Source organism: Cyrtonyx montezumae, unplaced genomic scaffold, assembly GCF_038088225.1.
Source record: "Cyrtonyx montezumae isolate F1298 unplaced genomic scaffold, pur_monq_1.0 scaffold_7, whole genome shotgun sequence".
Lineage (NCBI taxonomy): Eukaryota > Metazoa > Chordata > Aves > Galliformes > Odontophoridae > Cyrtonyx > Cyrtonyx montezumae.
In genome coordinates, this window is record NW_027072078.1 from 15,557,450 (window position 1) to 15,581,415 (window position 23,966).

The 23,966-nt window shown below is 35.5% G+C and overlaps 1 protein-coding gene across 2 annotated transcripts in view; it reads right to left on the bottom strand.

Annotated features, from left to right (window-relative positions):
* The window catches only part of PDE1A (phosphodiesterase 1A), a 177,819-nt gene that overhangs the window by 97,470 nt on the left and 56,383 nt on the right, over positions 1-23,966 (bottom strand). The window contains exon 1 of one of the 2 annotated variants that reach the window (XM_065750483.1): positions 5,236-5,543. The exons of the other annotated variant lie outside the window; for it this stretch is intronic. Within the exon in view, the coding sequence (XP_065606555.1) occupies positions 5,236-5,288 (53 nt within the window). The 5' untranslated portion in view covers positions 5,289-5,543. Of the gene's footprint in view, positions 1-5,235; positions 5,544-23,966 lie in introns of those variants that run through there. 2 annotated transcript variants of the gene reach the window in all.

Genomic DNA, 23,966 nt, shown 5'->3' on the forward strand with positions numbered 1-23,966 from the left:
GCTCAAAACTGTCTTCATTTACTGCTTCAATCAAAATTTTTTTCACTGCTTCTTATCATGCTAAGAGCAGATGTTTCTGTCCTCCCCATGTCCTCTCAAAGCCCATTACTTTTTATATCAGGTTTTTTCTTATTCCAGTTTCAAAGCTAAATCTTATAAGGTACTGCCATTTAAAAACAACCGTTGATAGTATAACACAGAACGATATAATCTGTTTCAGTATTTACCCATCAGTGAAGCCACTAAAGCCAGACCAAGAGACGCATTAGGATGCATGTAGGCAGATAACTTTTAGCAACATCAGCAACAAGAAGGTCATGGCTATGCACTTTACCTAACCTTGTAGAAGTTGTGCAAACTTTGCCATTAGTGTAAGGAAAAAACAAGAAACAAATCTAGATGTCAAGAGTTTTCTTGAGGAACTATGCTTTTACATTCCAGCCTGTCCTTAAAGCAAGAAGGATGATGGCAGCTTCTCTTTTCCTGCCCACCATTCCTCCTACACCAGAGGAATAAATTATCACTCATTAAATTAATATGCTACATTAAGTTACAATTAAGTGATCACTAGCAATAATGATATATAATGTACATTCATAGCAATTGCAGAGCACAACGCGACATAAACCTGTCAAAGTTTCCCATGCATCTGCTTTTCCCTACATACAAGTAGTAAGAATAATAGCCATTTGGACCCATTGAGGACCACTACAAATGAAGTCAGAAAATAGTCTTCCTTTTAAAAGCTTCTTAGCCACTCTACAGCTTTAAAATCTACTGCTTTCTAAGCTGCCCATCATATAGCATATATTTTCTTTTTATACAGATCTATCCTTTTTATATGATGTTCTGAGTTTGTATCTATTCTATGGATATTAATCTAAAAGGTGCAAACACCATTTATACTCATGCAAAACACAAATGTATCTGTTCACTGCATACTGAATTGAAGTCATAGGATAAAAAGAATAAACTAGAACACAAAAATAAGAAAAGGGTGTGCTTGCTTGTAAAACTTGGTACATGGTAAAACTCCAACATATTTTGAGCTTTCAATAACAAAAAAGAAAGAAAAGATTGAAAAGAAAGGGTGTTACACTGGTTGGGTTTTTTTGCTAGAAAATATGTGTCAGTGTATTTTTTCCATGGGAGAAGTGTCTGACAAATATGTATAATATTTGGAGTCAAAGAACATGTTGCTTCTGTATTTCATTAAATTGCATGTAAATGAATTGATATGAATTACTCTTATACCACAAGTAATGGAAGTATAAATATTGTATAGAAGCTGGGTATTTGTGAACATATGCAATATACTATGCAGCTTTCACCTGGCCTTAGCTATGTGCCCTGTAGCAGGTAAAAATCATGCTGGAAACAATCTGCCAGTGGATTACAGTGACGTTCAGTAGCTAGTTTTTGGAGCTGATTTTATCATAGCACAAAATAATGAATCAGCCATGTGTATTCAAGGGACTAGAAGCAAGACACTAAAGGATTGGACTGGATCACTCTCTTAGTAAAGGAGAAGTTAAAATTACTAAGAGATCCAGTCTACTTAATAGCAATTAATATATCTATATACATGAAAAACAAATATAGCAGAACAACAGCTATGATACAAAGAGCTTTTCTCACATGCAGACACTGTAGAAAAGATAATAGCAGAGTTCCCTAAAGAGCTGGAAAACAAGTGCTTTTCCATCCTTGTTCTCCTAAAAAGCAAGAGAAAGAATACCATGAGCCCTATTTCTCTACCCCTACCGCTATGAAGGAAAACACTTGATCCAGAACCACATGAAACCAGAGAAAATGTGCAGAACAGAAAAGAGAGGTATTTTGAAGCTAATACATTAATACTTCTAAAATTTCAAGACCCTCAAATCAAAGCAAGGACAAATTCATTATGATAGTCTTGCTACAGTTGGTCTGGGATCTCAAAAGATCATTGATTTCTTGAAAAAATTCCAGTATTTCTTGGATTCCACTAAGGCAGAGATACAGGAAGAAGAATTTCTCTTGTGACACTCTAATTCTTTTATTTCCATTCACAATGAAGACCAGGAAGACCAAAGTCACAAAAAAAAACCAAAAAAAAAACCAAACCCACAGACTGGCCACAGGCTGGAGTGCAGAAAAACGCTAGCTTCATGTAAGCATTGACTACATTGGTTGTAGAGATTCTTATGTTAATAGAAATCACAGAAATCTGAGAACTAAGACATGTATTACGTCATCTAATCTATGCAGTTGGCAAGAAATGATTTGTTCCCTAAAGCATATTTTATATGGTTTTATTCAGTCCAATTTTAAATGGCAGAGCAACGAAGCTTCCACTGTGTTATTTCAAAAAGTTGATTTGTTTATTGTTTGAATTAATTAGACCAGTTTTAGCAAACATGCTCAAGATGCTGTTCTTAATAAAAATAAGGAATGTCCTCCGTAACTTATGTTAGCATTAAATAGCTAGTGAATATAAAATATATATATATATATATACTTATAAATATAACTTTGTCCGTAACTGGTAGTTTTTTTTCTATTAAGAAACACAGGAATCTCTAAGTTTTCAGCAGTTGGTTTCTGATACAATTACAAAATTTTTTTCAAATCTATATATAATCCATAACCTTAGTTTTTTTTACAGTTAAATTTTTGAATGAATGTTTACTTATTTCCAAGCTCAAGTAGGCTGGAAATTCCAAAAGTTACACTTATTTCACAATATTTTTATATTATGACTTCTGTGAGAATTTGAGACTTTGAAAAAAAGCCTGAAAATTAGTGATTAGTATCCTTTTATTATTGATGTCACATTTGAAAATATGATACTGTTCTTATGTAGAAGATTGGCAAGACTGAGGAGATACTTTACAACAGAATTCAACCTGATTTTTCAGGCAACTAGCAAAAATACATATCTCCTGTAAAATCAGCTTTTTAATGAAGATATTCATATATAAATCTAATAAGTTCTGACAAAGCTCTCAAGAAAGAGTTTATTTCTTAGTACATCTAAAATTAGTGTTGGCTATATATATAGTTTACACAGACAGACACACATGTATGGATAATTTAATACTTTCTTCACTTTTTGTGGGAAAAATACATCTAAGCTGCAGATTCAGTTACCTCAATGTAAGGTTTGTGCCCAATTAAACCATCTGGTTTATATGCGAAAAAAATATTACAAGATTAAAAGGACTGGAGCTAAATCCTCATAATTCTTCTTTAAGAATACTTTTTCACTGGAGAATATTTTCCAAAGGCATAAGGAACACACTTTAAAAAAAACAGCTGTTTAATGTACTATGATAGAATCTGTATTTACTGTACGTGATACCATCTTTATGGCATACAGATTGTCTTTCTGTTTGAGCTGCCTAAAATATTATGCCGTCTCAACCTTGGAAACATTTCTTAAGTATTTATTGTAGTATGACAGAGATCTTTTGCCAGAAGAGTGACTGCAGAGCCATGGGCTCTGAGGGGGCTTTCCATATTAGGGGTTTTCTTGCTCTGGATTAAGCATGCCAACAGTAGTTAGTTCCTGTTCTGTATTTAGAACTGGTTTGCAGGAATGGATTTGGATAAGAAATGTTGAAACTTCTTGTATTTCATTGAGCTAGGCTTACTCCCACAAGACAACTTAGGGAGACATTCGTCAAGAAAACTCTTACAAACTATTCAGTACTACAAGAGCTACAGCAGATTTCTACAGCAGATTTCTGAACGCATCAAGAAATAGCCATGTCTTAACCTGTAGTTCTAATGGCCTCAAAAGACTGTGTCAACTGTGCTTTTATAATATTTTTTTTAAGGTTACACTTTATTGGATAGTTACTGTAGGTACTTAAAAATGACTATCGTTATTTGAATAGAAATATGGGGAACAAAATTATCAACTTATAAAATAAGATATAATTTCAGGAAAATGCCGAACACTTCTTCAGTCATGAGACAACAGCCTTCTACAAAGTAACTTCATAACTCCACTTAATTAAAGTGAAACACATTTAATTTAATTTATCATATAAATTACATAGCAAATCCAAGTAGGACATTCAAATTTAAGGTTAGCACTTAAATCACTTAATTCCTGTAGTGACCTTTTAATGTCCAAACTCCCTTTCTGCACTATAACTGTATAGTACCGAGAGACTTCTCCCTGGGTAGCAGTAGCAGTATATAATCCTGGTATGGCCACCTGTCTGAGTTTACTGTGTAAGCCCTTAATATACGACATCAGTAGAGGCCATCTATAATCTTGTATTTATTTGTCATATCAACACTGTAGTTTGAATGTCCTAATGATGTCACCCAGTAAGAGTTGGAGTTTTCTTGAAGATGTCACGAGCTATAAACAGAAGTGTGAACTATTGCAGGTTTACTTAATCCTACAGCCACTGAATCCTTATTTGCAGCAGTCTGAGAAATACTAGTTCACATGCAAGCTCACTCAGTCTGAAGCCAGGACAGGCCAAAGGAAAGAAAGGAGGTTTCTTTTTGTTTTGTTTTGTTTTGTTTTTGTGGTTGTTGTTTGTTTTTGTGATAAAATACAAGTAAATTAGATCTAATCTAATAATCTAAAATTAAGATTATAAAGTTAAAAAAAAATCAGAAACGTATTCACAGATCAAAATAACATGTGAAAGAAGCAGTGAAGAATCACCTCACAAAACTGTCAACTTGTTGCTCTTTAGACTTGAACCTTTCCTATCAGAAGAGTCTTGTGGATTAGTTGTACTTTAATCACACAGCTGCATGTCCCAGCCAGCTGGCCACTTTACTCTGAAAGGTGCATCATTTAAAGAACAAAAACTCTGCTACTCAAACATAATCAACCAAAGCAACCAAGACCCATGTTCCACATATAAACAGTTCTATAATTCCAGAATACACTGAGGGACTATAGAGCTGTAGGAAAACAAAACAAAACACGCACACACACAAAAAGTTTTCAAGGGCTTATGCTGCTCCTCTTTCAAAATAAAGGCAATTTCACACAAAACTTCAGAAAACGTAGATGACAGAAAGGAGGGGAAAAAAATTTTGAAGTCTCAGTACAAGTAGAAAGATTAAATTTTGATCACAAAAATCATCTAATATATTAGCAGAATACGCAAAATTCATTCTTCCTCTCTTTCTTGTGTGTTTGCATAAGAACCTTTAGCTAACAAATAGAATATAAAGTTCTTAATGTCTTCAGTTGAAAGAAACAATAGCAACACTTACCGAAAGATTGGTCTTTGGAGATGCTTTTTCTTGATTGTAACACAATCATCCATTTAAAGAGAGAAAAAAGACTTCTTCCAGCAAATAACTCCAAAAAGACCAGGGTGTAATCAAGAAACTTGTTCTTTGCTACTGTGCTGCAGAGAGCATACAGAATGATATTTTGGTGCTGGGGGAAGCCTCCCTCCCTCTTTCTGACAGTTGAGCAGAAAAGGGCCATAGAGGCCACATAAGACAGGCACGGTCGTGTACCAGCAAACCCTGCAGGCTGAGCAGAACTGGAGGCAAGTTGATCAAAGCACAGAGTTGTACTGGATTCCTTTCAACTGCGCAGGAAAAAAGGGGAGCTTTGCCAAGTGCTACCCAGGTAAAAATGTGTTAGATTATTCCAGCCATGCGAGCACTTCTTACACATGCTGGTCAAAGTCTTAAATGCAGAGTCACTCTCTCCCTTGCTCTTTAAAACACACTGTTCCGAGGCTCAACTTTTTTTCTTCAAAATAAAAGTTGTGCAGCTGTTTCAGCATTCCCATGCGAGTACCTTCAGAAAGTTTGTTCTGGTAAAAGAACTGTATACAAATTAATGAAGATGGATGGATCTGGTCTGTGAGGCTGGCTCCACTTCAAGAGATTGTAATTATTTTACAATCTGGCTTTTATTCACTCTGGATGATGTGTGGATATAACTATGTAAATTAAAGCACTGCTCATAATTTTTAGCATTCATAACCTAATAACCTAGAGTTGGCTGAAGCTGAATATGGTGTTTGCAGCTGGTAGAACCATAACTACATAAAACAAAGCGACACTATGTGAGTGAGGAAAACAAAACTGACCATGTTCAGATAGCGACAGTAGCAAACTGTTACTGTTTGCAAGATAAGATTTCAACAGAGATCCAAAGTCAAGAGCTTGCTTTGACATCATGCTGACATAAATCAGGAAGAATTCAACCGCAGCAAACAGAGGTTGTAACGAAAACTGTAAGGCAGAAGCAGGACCATGGCTCTTGATGGACGGGTCACGAGTGGCTCAGCTGAGCCGCCATTTCCTGGGCACCTGCAGGGCTCTGTAACAAAGCACTGCTGGCACAGGGCCCGGCAGGAAGCATGAAGCCTGGCCAAGGAAGCAGAAAGCAAGCAGTGAGCCCTTGTCTGCATGCAGCTGAGCAGCCAGGCTGCACGGCACTGCATAGCCCTCCTGCAGAACAGGCAGGGCCCTGACACACAGACCTTCCCTGCAGCCCAGCTCCCGGCAACTCAGTTCTCAAAGCACACATAGCATGTGCAAGGTGACGTTTCTGATATGTGGCAAGTGGATCAGGAATGCTGGGTGTCTTTTTTAGAGGGAGAACAGAAGAGCAGTAATTTTACACAGCTAGGTGTACAGCACTGGCATTATCAAATTAAGCTTGAGAGACACACTGAGACTGAAAAAAATCAAGATAGGTAACATTGAGACGTGTCTTAGGCTGCATATAACTACGTGACTAATTCACATTACATTATGCTCAAATTATTATGAATTTCACAAAATTATCATGAAATAATGATACTTAAAATGGAGATATAACCAATATCATAATAGCATTTTAATATATGAAAACATATTTGTTCAGCAGATTTTACCAAAACAGATGAAATCACTTCTTAGATCTAAAACACAGCATAGACAATGGTGAGGCAGTGCAAAGTTTGGTTCACTATCCTCACACTATATGAAACAACTTCCATGACACAGTCTCAGAGTAATTATCTAAAGGAAAAACAATCACATGGTCATCATCAGTCAGTTATTTGTTGCTGATTCAGTTTTGTCATGACTCACTGTTTGTTTCTACTACTTTGACGAGAGAGCTACAACTTCATCAGGACATCAGCTATCTTGATCAGATTACAGATTAGCTTTTGCCAGGATCTTAAAGGATCTGAGGATCTTTCTTCGACAATATGCAGTGTTCAGAGTGCTGTCATATTTATGAGCATTTCATACTGTCATGGTCTTACTTATTCTTGCCTGCCAAGATTCACATTTTTCTTCATGCAATTTTCCTGTTCTGGTTTTCAGCTTTTCAAAATAATTTGCTGCTTTTTGAAGTGTGTTCACTCTACTGACTATAGAGAAAGCTGCAAATCACAGAGAAGTCTCCCTTTTCTTTCTGTTTTATATTATGTGTGTAGGGTTGTTGTACTTCAGTTATTCAGAGTGACTATCTGTAGTTCATGGTAATGATCTTGATACCTTCTGAGGGTTTCAGGGAAAACATCTTCAAATCCTCAGGGAGAGCTATCCCAAATATGTTTTTCCATTCAACTCAATCTTTCATCTTGTAGCTTGACCAGTCATGAAACCTCTAACACATCATAAACGTAATTTTTTCTGGGCCTTGTTAATGGACATTATTGTTCGTGAGACTTCATTGATGCATGGCACTGAAAAAGGCACTATTCAGGGGTTCTGAAGTTCCAGCAGTACAATCACTTTGACTATAAGGAATTCAAGAGTTGTTGAAAAAAATAAGAAAAATATGAATATAAGATGGCAAGAAAACTGTGTTTTAATTGTATTGATTTTCATCTTCCAAACAGCCTTTTCTTTTTTCTTTTTTTTTGTCCAGAGTTTTTGCTCAACATAAGAGTCTATTTTTTCCTCCTTGCAATTTTCAGAAATCTGTTCAGCTTGTTGAATGGGTATGCACACAAATTCTTCCAAAGAAGAGATTTTAAGAAAGATACAGTACATTAACTAGACTGAACTAGACTGAAGCCTGAGTCCCACTAAAGTTATTCCTGCACTTGCTCAGTGGAAAAATGCTCACATCTAAAATTCATTAGCATATAAATTTTGCAGATTATGGTATTGGAGCATCCTATATTGATATTATTCTATTGTAGGATATATTTAACCAGATGTGCCAAATTTTTATTAGAACAAGTAAGTATTTTCTTGAAAGTACTATGATCATTGTTAAAAATCCTCTGCAGATACTACTCATTGTACTTCATGCTTCATACCAACCCTTTCAATAGTAATTAGAGCAGTAATAGAGCAGTAAAAATCTGTTCATCTCATATCCTAGAGACCTCTTATTTAATTTACCAATACTGTATGACAATCAATCCAAAAATTCCAGAATTGTTGGTTTTTCCAATTTATTTTTCCAGTTATTGTTGCTATTGTTTGTCCATCGCAACTGGTGACTGCTCTTCTTTCTAAGCAATGCAAGGTATTTTTATTTCATCTCTTAAGCATACATTCCTGTGTAAGCAGACTTTCACAATCAAAAGCATTTAATACTTTGTCACACAAAAATGGGGTTTCATTAACGTGGAGATTTGTTGAAATAGTTATTTGATATCTAGTACAATTTCTCGAGATAAAAGACATCAAATGAGCCAAACTATTTTACTCTGCTTGTTTTAATGCTACATTTTTCTCACTGATCTGTAACTATTTGCCAGAAGACTAGAAATGTAATTATTTTTCCTACTGTAATTTCAAATCTGTTGGCAATTAAGATTGTAACTAAGAGGTTTGACATTTAAAGCTTTAATTCATTACATGCTATAATCTCTGTTCTGCCTCCATAATAAGCAAAGGGTCAGATACCCTCCCCTGTTGTTTAAGAAGAAGCAAGACAGCAAGTGGAGAGCTAAGTTTCATGCATCTGTTTAATTTCTGAATTAACTAGAATAGGAAAAGATAACAAGTCAAACAAACAAAAAAAAAACTTCTATATACTTCTGTTTACATTTTTAAAATGGGGAGGTTTGAAATATGAAAACCTAAAACAGGGCTTATGTTCAAAATGCTATTTTTCTTTTCAGTTTCTTTTCAGTATCTTTTAGCATTCACTGTTCAAGACATTTATAAAGTAAGTAAATCACTAAGTAAAGCATGAACAGGCAACTTTACAGTAAGAAATCAGTGCATCTCCTAACACAATTAGTATTTAGGTACTTATATTATTAGTGAATTAAATACACTCCTTAAAGGCTGTACACAGGCCGAGCATCTAAACACCATGCATAAGAAATAGTGGAGTTTGATGTGAAAACCAAGTATGCCACTATTATCACAATGGCAAGGCCAATGCAAGGTCTCTCAAGGCTTCATAAAAGGCAGAATAGCTGTTACAGGCTGTTTGTGACAATGTGGGGGATAGGACTCATAGCACTCCTTTTGCCTGCTTCCATTTCAAAAACAGGCACTCCTGAGCCAATAAAATTGCCCTGCTGCCTCATGTCTTGTACTGTCCTGACACAGGTTAAATGCTATAGGAGATGCTGTGACTGCCTGTCACACAAAGACTGAACTTTAACACAAGCCTGTTATTCTTTGTTCAGAATACTACCTATTCAAATTGCAGACATATAATGATTTAGGAGCTAAATAAGTTACTCACACTGCATACAGCTACCCATATTACTCAGCACAGGTCACCCTGTCACAGATCATTCAGAATGCTTTATTCATTCAGCAGCTTTATATGTTTGCATTAATTTTATTACATTCTGCATACATAAATGTGTAGGACAGTCTCAATTTATTTCTTTGCATTTACATCAGCAGAATTCACTCTGAAAGTTAACCTAATGACTTCTACATGCTTGAAAAACTAGAAAGAACTGGAGATAACTGTGACTCATTCAGGGTTCAGATAGAAAAGTTGGCAATCGTTACTGGATCTACCATAGTGCATGTGGTAAAGTTCTGTTCAGTTGCACTTGTCTTTAAGATCTGGCTTCCCTTTTCACCCCTTATAAGTAAGAATATTTATAAAATTGTGTTATTCTCTCTTGCTTTCCCTGTTTACATGCACAGACAAACCAAGCAGAGACTTACGTCAATGCCCTCAGACAGGAGATTAATTTCCCTACTAAGGCTTTCCTACACAAAGTAAGCACAGTAACTAGGTTTAAGAAGCTTCCTAGTTTTTCACTTTTGCTTTTATATTTTTCTACATCTTAAGACCTGAGAAAATCAATAGCACTGTTGCACTGAAAAACCTATGGTATCTCTTTGATATCTCTACAAATTTTCTTTGAAAAAAAGTATCTGGCATTCTGAGGAAGATGGGTCATCTACAAGCCTTTGAGTACCAGTGCAAAACTTTCCCAGAGTATCTGACCAATCCAATCCTTTTTTAGGTTTCTTTGGATGTACTCAGTTATCACCTGCAATACTATGGAAGAGTTTCTCTGTTCCTGAAGAAGTACCTCCAGAAGGTGACTCATCCAGCAGCTCTTAAACACTGAAAGGTACCCACCCATTGATGCTACTTTTCTTTCCCTCTCTTCATTGACTCGACTCTTAAACAGCAAGTTTAAATTAGAGGACAGGTTCACTGAAAATTATAATACATTGAACTTGTATTATCATTTTACTAATGCACGAGTATTAATCAGATAATCTTCAAAGTAACAAAGGTGACACATTATCCCACACAACAATGAAGAAAAATGGTGTCTAGAATCCTCCTACATGACCATGAATGAAGAAGCATTTATCAGGATTTTTTTCTACCAAAAGACAACAGAATAGGTGTCAGAACAAGAAGCAGACTAGGTGAAGTAGTTGTTGAAATACAGTCTGCAGCTCTGAAGTATAAGGAACAGAAGCCAGAATACAGAATGAGCGGCATGCTCTGAAATACATGACTACAGCCAAATAGATATACAAGCAAATAAATCTATGACATATAGATGTCAAACCATGTATAAATTGATATTGGAATTTATCAGTGCCATAAAATGAATACCAAAAAATATAAATAGTGATGTCTCATAAGGAGATTGATTCTCCAGATCAGTACAACTCTTCTGAAGACCATAAGCAGTATCACAGTTGCATTTTGTACAGTCTTATCTATTGTTACTATGGCTTTATACCCAGCATCTTTAATGAACAGAGTGAATGAGAAGGAGAGGAAAGAAAGGAAAATGAAATTATATGATGCTAAATTAGCACCAAAATACACAAGTCAACACATGGCATTCTTTGGTTTTGAGCCAGAGAAACATTATTATTAGGCACAGTAGATGGAATTGGAGTTTCTATTGGAAAACACTGTAATTGATGTGCCACATATTTCCTAAATGTATTCATGTAATAGCAATCATATACTGGACAAATGAGGAAATTCTGATTAATGTAATGTAATTCTTTCAGGAGGTAAAAGGGTTATAAAATTCACAGATGGACTACAAGGATAAAGTATTTTTAAAAAAACAAACAACTGATTTCAAAGAGTCAGTATAAATATTCAGTACAAACCACACAGATAGAAAAAATAGGTCAGAACAATCTCCAAAATAATCCAGAGAGGAAAATACAAGTAACTGTATCACACACTAAGAATGATTCCTGAACAACAGCAAGATCACAACCAAAAGAAAGGATCTGCTGAACTGCAGTTCCCCATGGGAAATATATGGGCATTTAATAGGACAGAAACCACTAAGAAGGATCAGAAGAGACATGATAGGCAGCAGATGTTTACTACTTGAAATCTTTCGGTGATGAAAGTTCTTAAGAACTTACGAAAGTTATGAAATATAGTTATTGCTTTTGTTTACATACAGTAAAAGCTCTCACCTTAGAGTTTGGAATAAAGCAAGAATCTACAATAACTACTTCTCCACTATATTATATATAAGACAACTGTAAGAATTGTAGGCCTGTTCTGACTAGTAGTATATGAAAAATAAACAGCATTTTTAAAAGAGTTTTCTCCAGACAACTCTATTTCAGATATATTGATAAGATTGTATTTTATTTTAGGTTTTTAAAGTATTTTGCACTACCTTTGTCAACAAGCCTACCTATTAGCTTTCTGGAATTTCATTCATTTTTACTGTCTAAAATACTCTGGTCTGCATGCAGTTATTGATGCTTTCTGTTTTTCCATCATTAAATTTCCAGTTTGAGACATGAAAAACACTCTTGACAATTAGCAGTATCTGGGAGCTGTTGCAATGTCATTTCTACCAGCTATTCTTCAGTCATGTTGCCATTATCCATAAACTAGATAGAAAAGAAATTGCAACAGCAAAAACTCTACAGGCAATAATATATCTTCTTACAAAACTGGTTCCTTGAGGTAGCATCACTAATAATTCCAGAGCTTTGCCTTCTGATTGAAAAAATTGCTTTTAAATAACGGTTTCCTTGCAGATGTCTTGAAATCTGACATTCATCATTTTAAAGTCTTAGAAATAGTGATAAAAAAAATTCTGAGTTCAGTTCTACTCTCAGATTGGTAACATGGTCGTAGACAAAAAAGTCTTGTGCGTGACTCAGAAATCTATTATTCTAACACAATAACATTTTGATCATTCTTATCTTTCTATTACAAAGATATTCATCAAACATAATGCTCACAGTAATGATCAGATTTTTTTTTCTTTCTATCTAGATTCTATTATGGCCTTTGCTATACACGTTGTTGACTATGGAAGGTAAGAAGACTGCACAGTAGTATCCTTTATTCATGTATAAATTACTTGTTTTCCTCCTTATACTAGACCACCATCTTCTCCTCAAACGCTACATGCCAAGCCTCTACTGTGATGACATCCATCTAAGTGTGCCAAGAGTCTCTGTACTAGTGACAGAATACTACTGGGAAATTTCTCAGTAGGTTTTTGCCATTAGCATTTTCCATAGGAAAATAAGAAGTTGAAATTTAAACTTCAGTATATCACATATTTCTCTCTCACCTCCCACTGAATTCTGGGTTCTGGATACTTACTATGGCTGAACTAGGTACAAGGCAGCTCTCCTGATAATTGTAGTGTAGATATGAGAGACATCTTTGAAATATATTTCAAATACATTGGCTCATTTGACTTAAAAAGACTGTGCAAAAATGACAGAGAATACTTCAACCTCTTGATGAAGAAACTGCATGCAATTCCACAAATATACAAATGCTGTATTTCTCCCTGAAAACACTGCTAAAGATCCCAGAGAAGGGCTCCCTAGTGCATCTGTGTTCTGCACCTGATAATCCTTTGGATACATTTTAACAGTCAGTGAATCTTCAGGGATTAGTTAGAACATCACCTAGCCAACAATGTTTTAAAATGAAAGCAAGTGTGTTGCGCTTTATAAACACTGAATGAGTCATAGTTTCCTGCAAGGTCCCTCCCTTGACTTTTTCTCTTCCATTTCTTCATGGCAGTAGATCTTTATTCATTCATATGTTCAAAATCTCATTTCGGAAAAAATAACTGCAAAGCTGTATGTGAATCACAAACTGAAAAAAAAAAATTAAAGAAATTTGAATATGCTTTCATTTTGTACACTAATCTGCCTGAACTCAAGGATGATTTTGCTAGTTAAATTCTCTGAGATGTTTAAATTTGGGTACAATATAATCAGCTTTATTACTCATAGAATTATCATACATATGAATTTAGAAGACATGTAATGGAGTGTGCTGCCAGCTGCAGAGAACAGAATTTGCTTACCCTCTGAAAAGACAAAGCACACACCAAGGCACTGTTAACTGACTGGGGATGTAGTGGGACATCAGAAGAAGTTGGTATTTTTCACACTGAAGTCTTAAAACTGAACTAGAAGCAAAAAAAAGTACAGTATTTTTATTGAAATCTGTGTATTCTTTCAGTTCTTTCATGGAACTGACAGGTTTAAATGTTATTAAACTTTTTTCCTGAATGACAACTGAACAACAACAACAACAACAAAACCCTCACAATATTAAGCGAGAAAAAGGCTTTCCAGTATCTAGAAATATATTGAGAACAGTTGGAAGATAATTATAAAAAACTGTAGTCTAAAATCGTACTCTATATAATATTTTGTTATCTAAATGGAAGAAGAGGTGCCTTTATGCTCTTCCCCAAGGGTGCCAATTTCACAGCCCTTATCAGAATTTTACCACTCAGTTCCACTCATCTCCTAAAGGAGGAGTTTTGCTTCACTCTATTACAATTCGTTTTTTCTATGAAGCTCTCAGAAAATGCATGGGGTTGTGTTATTCTTATGATTTTGGTCTGTATTTTGTGGGAACATTCTGATTCAGAGCTAACAATTTGAACAAAATTGCTGAAATACAGTTCAAAGGAGAGTCATAAATGCAAAGTTGCAAAATTTTTTTTTCAGATCCCATGAACTTCATGGTTTCACTCAGTCAACACTACAGCATTGTGCATTTTCATTTTCTCCTTCTTACAAATTACAAATTGCAAATTACAATGAGAAAAGCAGAAGTTCCCATTGCATTCTCTGGCAAGTGTAACCTACATCAGAATTTGGTTATTAAATAACACTAGTTATTAATTTTTAATCTCATCTTTATGAGCATCAAAATCAACTCTCTGCTAATGTTTAACATACATTTTTACCCTTTATGGCAAGATATTCTCCACAGCTTTTAAATACCACTTGAATATCACTTCCAAGAACATGTAGAGCCATATTCATACAAACTATACTGTCAAGCAGTAAAACATAATGAAATTAATTTTAAATTAATTATGTACATAGCCAGTTAGCACATTTTTAATTACATTGTTGCAGAATTTCTAATTAAGCATTGGTATCTGTACATTTATTAACACTATTCTGTTACTATCGTGACAAGACAGTTAGATCTGGCATTAACAAGTCCAAGATAACACCATTCAGCCCAGATGAACATTTGAAATAAAATAACATGCAAATTCTGATTTGGTGTGGTAAATAGTTTCACTCTACACATACATCATCAGGAAAAAATGCAACAAACAGCATTTACACAACATGTAAAGTGAAATTAGCATATTACAACTAATGACTATGCTAAAATTTGATAGTTCATTTAACAGTCTTTCTTACAGAGCATTTCAGATGGTTATGAACCTGGTTTTCTCCCTTACTCTATATAAGCAAGTGTGTGCACACACATGACTTCTGCCAGTAAAATGTCAATTACTTCTAAGAACTACTCTCACTTTGATGAGTGTTACTCACAATGTTACACACAGTGCAGTATTATTCGATTATCCCTTTATCCAAATTAATTATATTCTTTCATTATATTCTGTGACCCTTAGGAAATGATTATATAGTGAGATGAAAGGGGTCAGCTCAAAAATTATATTACATTTCACAAAGACACACAGTCTAAATAAAACATTATGGGCTCAATAAGGTCAATTCTACTATTTCAGCATGATCATTCTTTAGAAAATGAAGGTGGGAAAGTTTATGGCAATTACAGGAATAGATCTGTATAAAAACAAGGGGTTTTTTTAATTATTATTTCTGATAAATGATTTCTTTCATATTGCTGTGTATACCACTGTTTATGTTAAGAGGAAGGGATTTCCCTGGTCTGAAGAGCCATATCTTCTAGAGAGGGTTCAGAGTGAGTTCAAAGTGCAACTGTGCTGTGCAGGAGCTCATGTTACAAAGCCAGGATGAGGGAGAGCAATGAATTATACTTCCAAGTAGCTCAGCATGTCAAAAGCAAGATGAACAAAGCAAATAACCTGACTGAAAGAAGGGAGTCATTAAAAGATACAAAATAGCAGAGACTTTGGAAGCATAAGGAATATTTGCAGATTAAAATTGAGCTCTTCCCAGTTGGGTTGCCATCAGTGAGAACATATGCCAGAAAGTAAGTTTAGTTCTTACAGTAACTTATTCTAAGGCACCTTACATTCTCAATATGTTCCTGCTGTATCATGCAAGAGGAACTGAAATACAAAATATTACAGATGCAGAAGGAAATTGTACTTCATCTAAAGCTGAAAACTTAAAAATGGAAAACAAACATTCCTGAAAATAGGGAAAAGTAGGAGACATGACCATTTATTACCACAAACATGTAGCCTGAAACTCTGATTAAGTTAAAAAAAATAAACCCAAACATGATACTGATGAAAGACTATTCATAACCAGTTAGATGTGCAACATTTTGAACTTCAGATTGAAATTGTGAAAATTATGAATGTTACAAAATTTCTTAAGTCTAACAGTGAAGGGAATTCAGAGTTCAATACTAGATAGAAGGGCTGTTCCAAAAATAATGCCTCCTATTTTATCATGTTGGCCCGAATGACACCAGAACCAGATATTGGTGGTATGGCAGTAGATGTTGAACCTTCCTATCAGTGTAACACCATAACACCACATGTTGTTGTCATGCAACAGATGGCAACAGAGGGACAGTCTGACAAAATAGCACCTGACATGAAAGTTCATATGAAGCAAATGTGTGTCACTGAATTGCAACTCATGGAAAAAATGGCACCTGTTGACATTCACTGATGCTTGCTGAACTTTTATGAAAACCAAACAGTGGATGTGAGCACCGTGAGGGGTAGGTCGTGTGTTTCAGCAGAGGCAACAAAAACGTGAAAGGGAAGCCATGTTCTGGATGGACATGCATAGCTGTTATGCTACAAAATGAGAGCATCTCAATCAGCTCCACACGTATCAGAAGATTATGACAAGAAACAACAATGGTAGCATTGTGATATCACAGCTTGTACCAGGAGGGTTCCACGAATGCTCACACAGGAACAGAAAGAACACTGTGTACAAGTATTTCAGGATCTACTGAACCAATATTAGGCTGAAGGCAGCAGTTTCCTGGATCACATCATTACCAGCGATGAGACATGGTGTCACCAGTATGAGATAAGAGTCAAAACTGCAGTCCATCGAGGGTCAGCATGTGAATTTCTCACTGAAGAAAAAGTTCAAGATTCAGCCCTCAATGAGTAAAGTATATTTTGGGATGGGAAAGTGGTTACCCTTCTGGATTTCCTCAAACCTGGACAAACCATCTTCTCTGAATAATGTATTACAACACTGACTACGCTGAAGGCTGGAATTTCCAGAATCAGGCTGAAGAAGAAGACAACCTTTCTCGTACAACCCAATGAGACCCAGCCCCATACTAGTTTGAAGACTATGGAGGACACTGCCTATCTTTGGTGGACTGTCCTACCACACCCATCACATAGTCCAGATTTAGCAACTTCTGACTTCCACCTATTCAGGCCAACGAACAACAGACCGCACAGGCAATAATTTTCTAACAGTAACACCATCATAGCAGCTGTGAAACAGTGTGTCTCCACTGGTGCATTGTTTTTCAAGCATGGCATATAGGATCTTGTTCATCACTGGCAAAAATGCATAGCTAACACTGGTCACTATGTTGAAAAGTAGCATTTTCTATCTGAGAGTTTTTTCTATCAAATAGTGTTATTATGCTTTCTGTATGTGTAGTACTTTCCTTGGAAAGAAATAGGAATCATTACTTTTGAAGGGACTTACATACATAAATAATATTTTGTAAGCAATTGAAATGCATGACAAGACCATAATCACTGTTTGTAAAGAAAACCATGAACTGTAGAGGTTAGACCACTGAATTTTGTTCGCATTTGAGATTACCTCCTGGAATCTCTTCAGTGGTATTGAAATGTGACAAGTTGTTCCTTGTCCCATGTTTGTACAGCTGATTACTGCTGCCTAAATGTGGAATACTTCTGGCAATAGCACTGTAGTTTTGGACCATAGCTATCATTTTTGAATTCTAATTTTACTCTCCGCTGTATTCTTGCTCTTGCTGTAAGTTAATAATAGTTAAAACTCCTGAACAAAAACGGACTTGTGTCAGAGCACTTGAGAGCCAGTGGATACATCTTTCTGTTTTGACAATAAACCTCTGGTAACACTTTGCCAAATATAGTTTCCAGCCAATATATGATTCCTAGAAAGTTCCTTTGAACCCTAAAAGTAATTGTATGGATTTGTTTCTCAAGGAGACACAGAACAAAAGAAAAGATAAAGCAAATGAATATATTCCCTCACAGTGACAGTGGCAGAATTAAAAACAAAAGGCAGAGCCACCACACAGCAAATTCAAGATCCAAGTTCAGCCAAACAACAGCAAAAGCATACCTTCAAATTTTCAGGAAAATAGATTTCTACTGACAACTGTTGTAATCAATGACCTTTTAGTGCATTCTCTCTAGAGAGACTACAAGTAAAATACAAATACAGATTTCACCACTTCACCAAATATATGAAACCATCTTGGAACTACATACCTCGCAAGGGCTGAGTACTTAGTTTTCATGTTTTTTCTTAGACTAAAGGTATGACCTTGGAATGACATCTGAATACATGGGAGACAGTGCTGACTGTTGTCTTACAAAGATTTAGTTTGTTATTGCTGATACTGCAAAGCCTTGAATGCTTGTATTGTACTGATGGTGGTAGCTGATCACTCCACTATCTGTTAGCAGGTGACCTGAGTGTCATTTGTAATGGATTAATGGTAAAACCAACCTGTTTTTTCTTCCTTCTCATACAAACATAAACACTGAAAACTGTCATGTCTGGGCTGGGACCTAAGAGCACTGAGCTTTTACCTAGTACACTGACTGAGCTTGGACAGGCCACTCCAGCTCAGACTGTCCAAGTCTCAGCCCTGGGAACTGATTAAATTCCTTCGCTTCAAAAGATGTTTTCATCTATACTGATTAAAAAGCTTTTTAATAGCTAAATATCTCTTTTTTGTTGTTGTTGTTGCTGTTTCTTTTGCTATGTCATTGAGCTTACCTTCTTTTATATTTCAGTGTCTATTTAGTAATAGTTTCTTTTGAAAATCTCTTTCCTATCCAAATACACCTAACAATAATTTTTTCATCCCTCTTCTGTAGTAGATGGCCTACTCTCACAGATCTTATAAACTTGTGGATATCCAACGTAGCATTTCTTATTAACAGTTTCCACAGATTCAGCATGTCCTTTGCTGTAGGCTTTAGGAAACTGCTTAAAATGACAAAAAGGCAAATATCAACTTCTTAATTTTTCTGCTTTGTTCCAAAGCCACACTTACTATCTGGAATACTGCAGCAGTTCTCTGCTGGTACTTAGATCCAAGAACACTATGAGCTATGCAGGTGGTTTCTGTCACACCATCATTCATATTTTTGACAGATTTTTAGTCCGCATTATATTTCCAGAAAATTTTCTTAAAGTGATCTGTGCCAGGAAAGACAAGTTTATGTTCTTCCAGCTTGCTGACACAAACCCTATCTATGATATCACTCTTTTGCTTAGTCAGTAATGCAAAACCTTCAAATCCCAATGAGAAATACTGAAGAACCTTGTCTAAGAACGTTGTAAGAAAGTTGCATTAGAAGGCCACTAAACCTGACCAGGCTGACTCATTACATCACAAGGTTGTGTGTAATGTGTTTTATAATCATCATCTTGACTTTTTAAATTGAAAAAAAGTAATTTTTATTTAAGTCTAGAGTTAAGCAAAATTAGCCTCCCTCAGTACAGTGCAATCTTTCAAGTTAAGCAATACTACAATGAAAAGAAAAGCATCTATCAATAACTCTCCCTCAGCTGATACTACAAAATGAAGTTACCCCAGTCCAGTTCCTTAAAAGATTCTTCATTAACAACTTCAACTCATAGTGGATGAAAGGAGAATTAATATTGAAATTTTGCAAGTCAGCCTCATATAGGTGGCCTGAAGAAGTCAGAGATATGACTTGGACTTTAAAAGTAAAATGCAGAACTACAGGAGGTGTTCAGAGCTCCTCCCAGCTATATAATCACTCTAAAAGAAAATCAAAATGGAACCTACCTTATATCTGATATTTTTGATACTATGAAATTCAAGAAGACAAATCTGTCTGAGATTCTAAATTGAATATTACAATGCACAAAACATCCATTCATATGTTTTCCTGATAAAACAGTACTGAAATGTCAAAACTTTGATGTAATACTGCCAGAAAGACTTCTAGTCATTCTAAATCTGCAACCTATTCTGAAATGCTGTTCTGTCTTGTTGTAAACAATCAGCTGCTGGACGCAGTGTCTATGGGGTTTAGAGTATAATGTGTGTTAGGATTATTCCTACATCCATCAATTCTAGGATCTTCAAGGTCATTTTGCACCCTTATGGCTTCTGCTGAAGTCATTTCCTCCTCATCTCCTATTATTCACAAAACTTCTTTTGTTCCACATGATTTGATTCCTCCATTTTCAATAGTTTTAGTAGTTTAGTAATATCTCCAGCTTGAAATCTGTTTTCAGAAGGCTTTGATTCTAGCAGACAACAATCTAAATTCAGAGAAGAGACCTTAAGCTAGAGCTGAACACTACAGGACATGGGAAGTACAGGCAACTCTCTTCTCCTCCTCTCCCTGGGTATGAACAGAGCTCAGGTTACATGAAAAAAATAAATGCTGAAATACTAAAGTATAGCATTTACTTGCTAGATAAAGATTTTTTACTAACTCATATCTATTACAATGTGAAAAAAGCAGTTATTTATAACACCTGGGGAAAAAAAAATTGTACACTGTAAGATTTAAAAAACTTATTATCAACATTTGTTTGTTGTGATAGTAGTTAAAATTCCTAGTGGGGTAGATAAAGACATCATTATATCAGTTGCTATACAAACAAAAGCTGACTCCTACCCCAGAGAGCTCACATTGCAAGTTATCTAAAAATTAACTGAGAAATGAGTATATTAATATGCTACTAAGTCTGAATTTTGTTTTAAATATTCAGCAATGACTGCATCCCACAATAATTTGCTTATAGGAAGAATCAGTTATGTTTTGAGTCATTTTTATGGGGTTCGAAATACCAAGGAATTACAGCTATACCTGGTTAAAATAGATCCCTTATTTGCTTCAAGATAATTGCCAAGGAGCCTCTACAGGAGTAAAAGCTACAAACAATTTGCTTGGAACAGGAAATAATATAAGTATGCGAACTGAATACTAGATGTAAGTACTGAATCTCCTAACTTCCAGTTCAGGCAGAGATAAATGACCTATTAAAGTGTGAAACTGGCTTCTCACTTCAGCACTCATCTTCTAGTAATGACAAATACCACAGTAAACAGGCTGAAATGCCTTCTTTGTATGGCATTTATCCTATAGATTTTACACAGGCGTGACACGTTTCTTGCAGGACACTCTAAGGAAGGTATCTCTGCCTTCCTGTTTAAAGCACACACCTGCGCTATGTTATTTTTTTTCAGTCATTTCAGTTGAAACGATAACTTTCCAAACTTACAGTAATGTTTAGCTCATAATTTAACAGTGCATACAGATAATAAATGATGATGGCAGTGATAATTACAGTTGAGAGGAAGTGATGAATCATTTCATACTTTCCTGCTGGTCTTATTTTAAAACTAAGAACTTGGCACTTATCCTTATGTTATTCTGGGATATGTCCAAAAAAGCTACAGAGCATTTTTTTAGACCAAGGGTTAACACAGACACACAGAAAAATGCATCAAGACAACAATTGCTCAAAGAAGAGAGAAAGAAAAGAGGGAAATCCAAGGGCAACAGAATTCCAACAGTTTCTTGAGATGTGGTCCAAGACTCTTCTTAAACTGGCAGAATTCTAAGTTTTCCACAAGCGACACTGAGACCAAATGGAACAAAGAAAAATTCCTTAACAAGAGCTAGAAGTTTTAAGCTACAAGATCTGAAAGAACTCCAGAAACAGTTAAGTGTAAATGGACCTATGGAAGAACGCATGAGAATATGAAAAGCTGAGTTTGTTTCTTGCGATACATGGGTACTTAAGTGAAATAATTTGTGCAATGTGCATTTATATCTATCTAGGGAGAATACTGTAATGGTTGAATTTATCAACATCATAGACTGAGGCAACACTGTTACAAGTGCTTTTAAGTCCTCTTAGTTTCTCTCAGAAATTACAAGCTGTGCACAAAAACCCTAATTATTTCATCAAGATCTAGGCTTAATTTCTCCATGTTATTTGATGTTTATTTAAAAAACAAAACAAAAATCAGTCACCACTGAGGAAAACTTCTTATGTCCTTCACATAGGCAAGCCAAGAACAGCATCTGATTTAGAGTAGTTAAACTAAAGCACAGGAGCGTGTTCTAGTCTCTCCAAATATGGTGAAAATCTCCAAATATAGTGACAATGGCCAAGTAGAATCAGCTGCATCTCTTAAAGCAGAAAAAGAAATAAGAAATACTTCCCTCACCATGTTTTTCTCTGAAACAATATTAGCACTTAGGATCACATGAACACTGAGAGATGCCCAGAGAATGTTTGGTCCAAGCATTTTCACATTCTCATTCTCCACAGCCACTGAGAAAGAAGGTCTCTGAGAGGCTTAAAAGTAGCAGGCAACACTGTTTGATTTCCATTCACTGATTTGACAAGAGATTAGAAATTTCAAGTATATGCTCCTGATCTTGACACAAAAGAAACAACGCTACAAGAAAGATCCTGGGTGGGTAGGAGTCTTGCTTTGCAATAAGTGTTAAATAAAATGAGCATTGATAGCCTGGAATTTCACATATGAAGTGCCCCAAACCTTTATAGCATTTACATTTTTGGTTTGGGGTTCTTTTTTCTGATTATCAATAGTCTACATTTCATTACATGGGTCAGATTTTACTCCCAGGATGAAGCATCATTCAGCAGCTGTAACAGTGGCCTGCAACCTAACTAGCAGAGAGTAACTTCTGTAGACTTACACAATGTTATTAGCTGCTGTATCGTAAGTAATAGTAAGTCCTTACAAGCATAAAAGTTGTACAACAGTTCAATAACCTTGTTTTTTTAGTTTGCAAAGATATGTGGAGTTTTTGGGAGATTCTGCATAAACCTTCTGAAAGGTGCAGACACAGTATTGCCCTGCCTAGCTCTGTTTTCACACTTCATCAGAATGAGCACTGCCTATTCACTTTATTTACCTGGAGCTGTTGAGGTGTCTGCTACATTTCAAGAAACAGGTTTGGTATAAACAAGCTGAGAGAAATGCTTAATATAAGCCAGTGTTTGTAACAGTGTTTTTAGATTCCTTCTGTGTTTTGAGCATGTGACTTCAATGTGAATCCCCAGGAATTACAAACCTCCCCATATGGAATTTTTCAGTTTTGGATGTACTTTTTAAGTGTCTAGAAGAAATGCATATCCTGTCCATTTCTGTTCTATAAATAGCATAAGTGCAGTTAGAATAACGTCAATCTTTAAACTGAAGGAAGTTTCAAGTGTCCATGAAGTACTGTAATTTCACATATATATAATCTGTATCACAGGCAGTTCAAGTCTCTTTAAAAATACAGATACTTGCAAATATATATTCTGATAAACTTCACAAGAGCACAGCCTGGGGGAGTACTTAAGGTGAGAGAAGCACTGTTATATTCCACGTCATATTACATGCATATATAGACCACACTGCTGTCAAATCCCAGGAGTGGGTGGGGGGGTGTTCTTTATTTTTCTTTTCTGAATAGCCCATACAGTCAGGAAAATAGAAGCTATATTTATTTATACAAACATAACATAACCTGGAGTGTTTTTTTCCCCACTGAAATGCTTTGGATTAGACAGAAAATAAAACTGAAACTGAAAGGTTTATGTTACTGAAGACCTAGATTCAATTCTCTCACAGAGAATCACAAAGAGAAATACTCACACGTCAAACCTACACATAAAAATGCTCCATGGAAAACATTTTTGAGAAAATTTATGATACTACCTCTAGCTTTCTAAATTTTTGCTTGTTCCAAAAACACCAAATATCCAACATTTCATTCCATATAGTTACATAGAAGGAAATGCACTAGGAAATATGTGAAAATAAGTGTGCACCAAAACCATAAGGAAAATTTAAATATCTACTAGGCTGTTCAGAAAACTACTGAGACAAAAATATGAAAGCT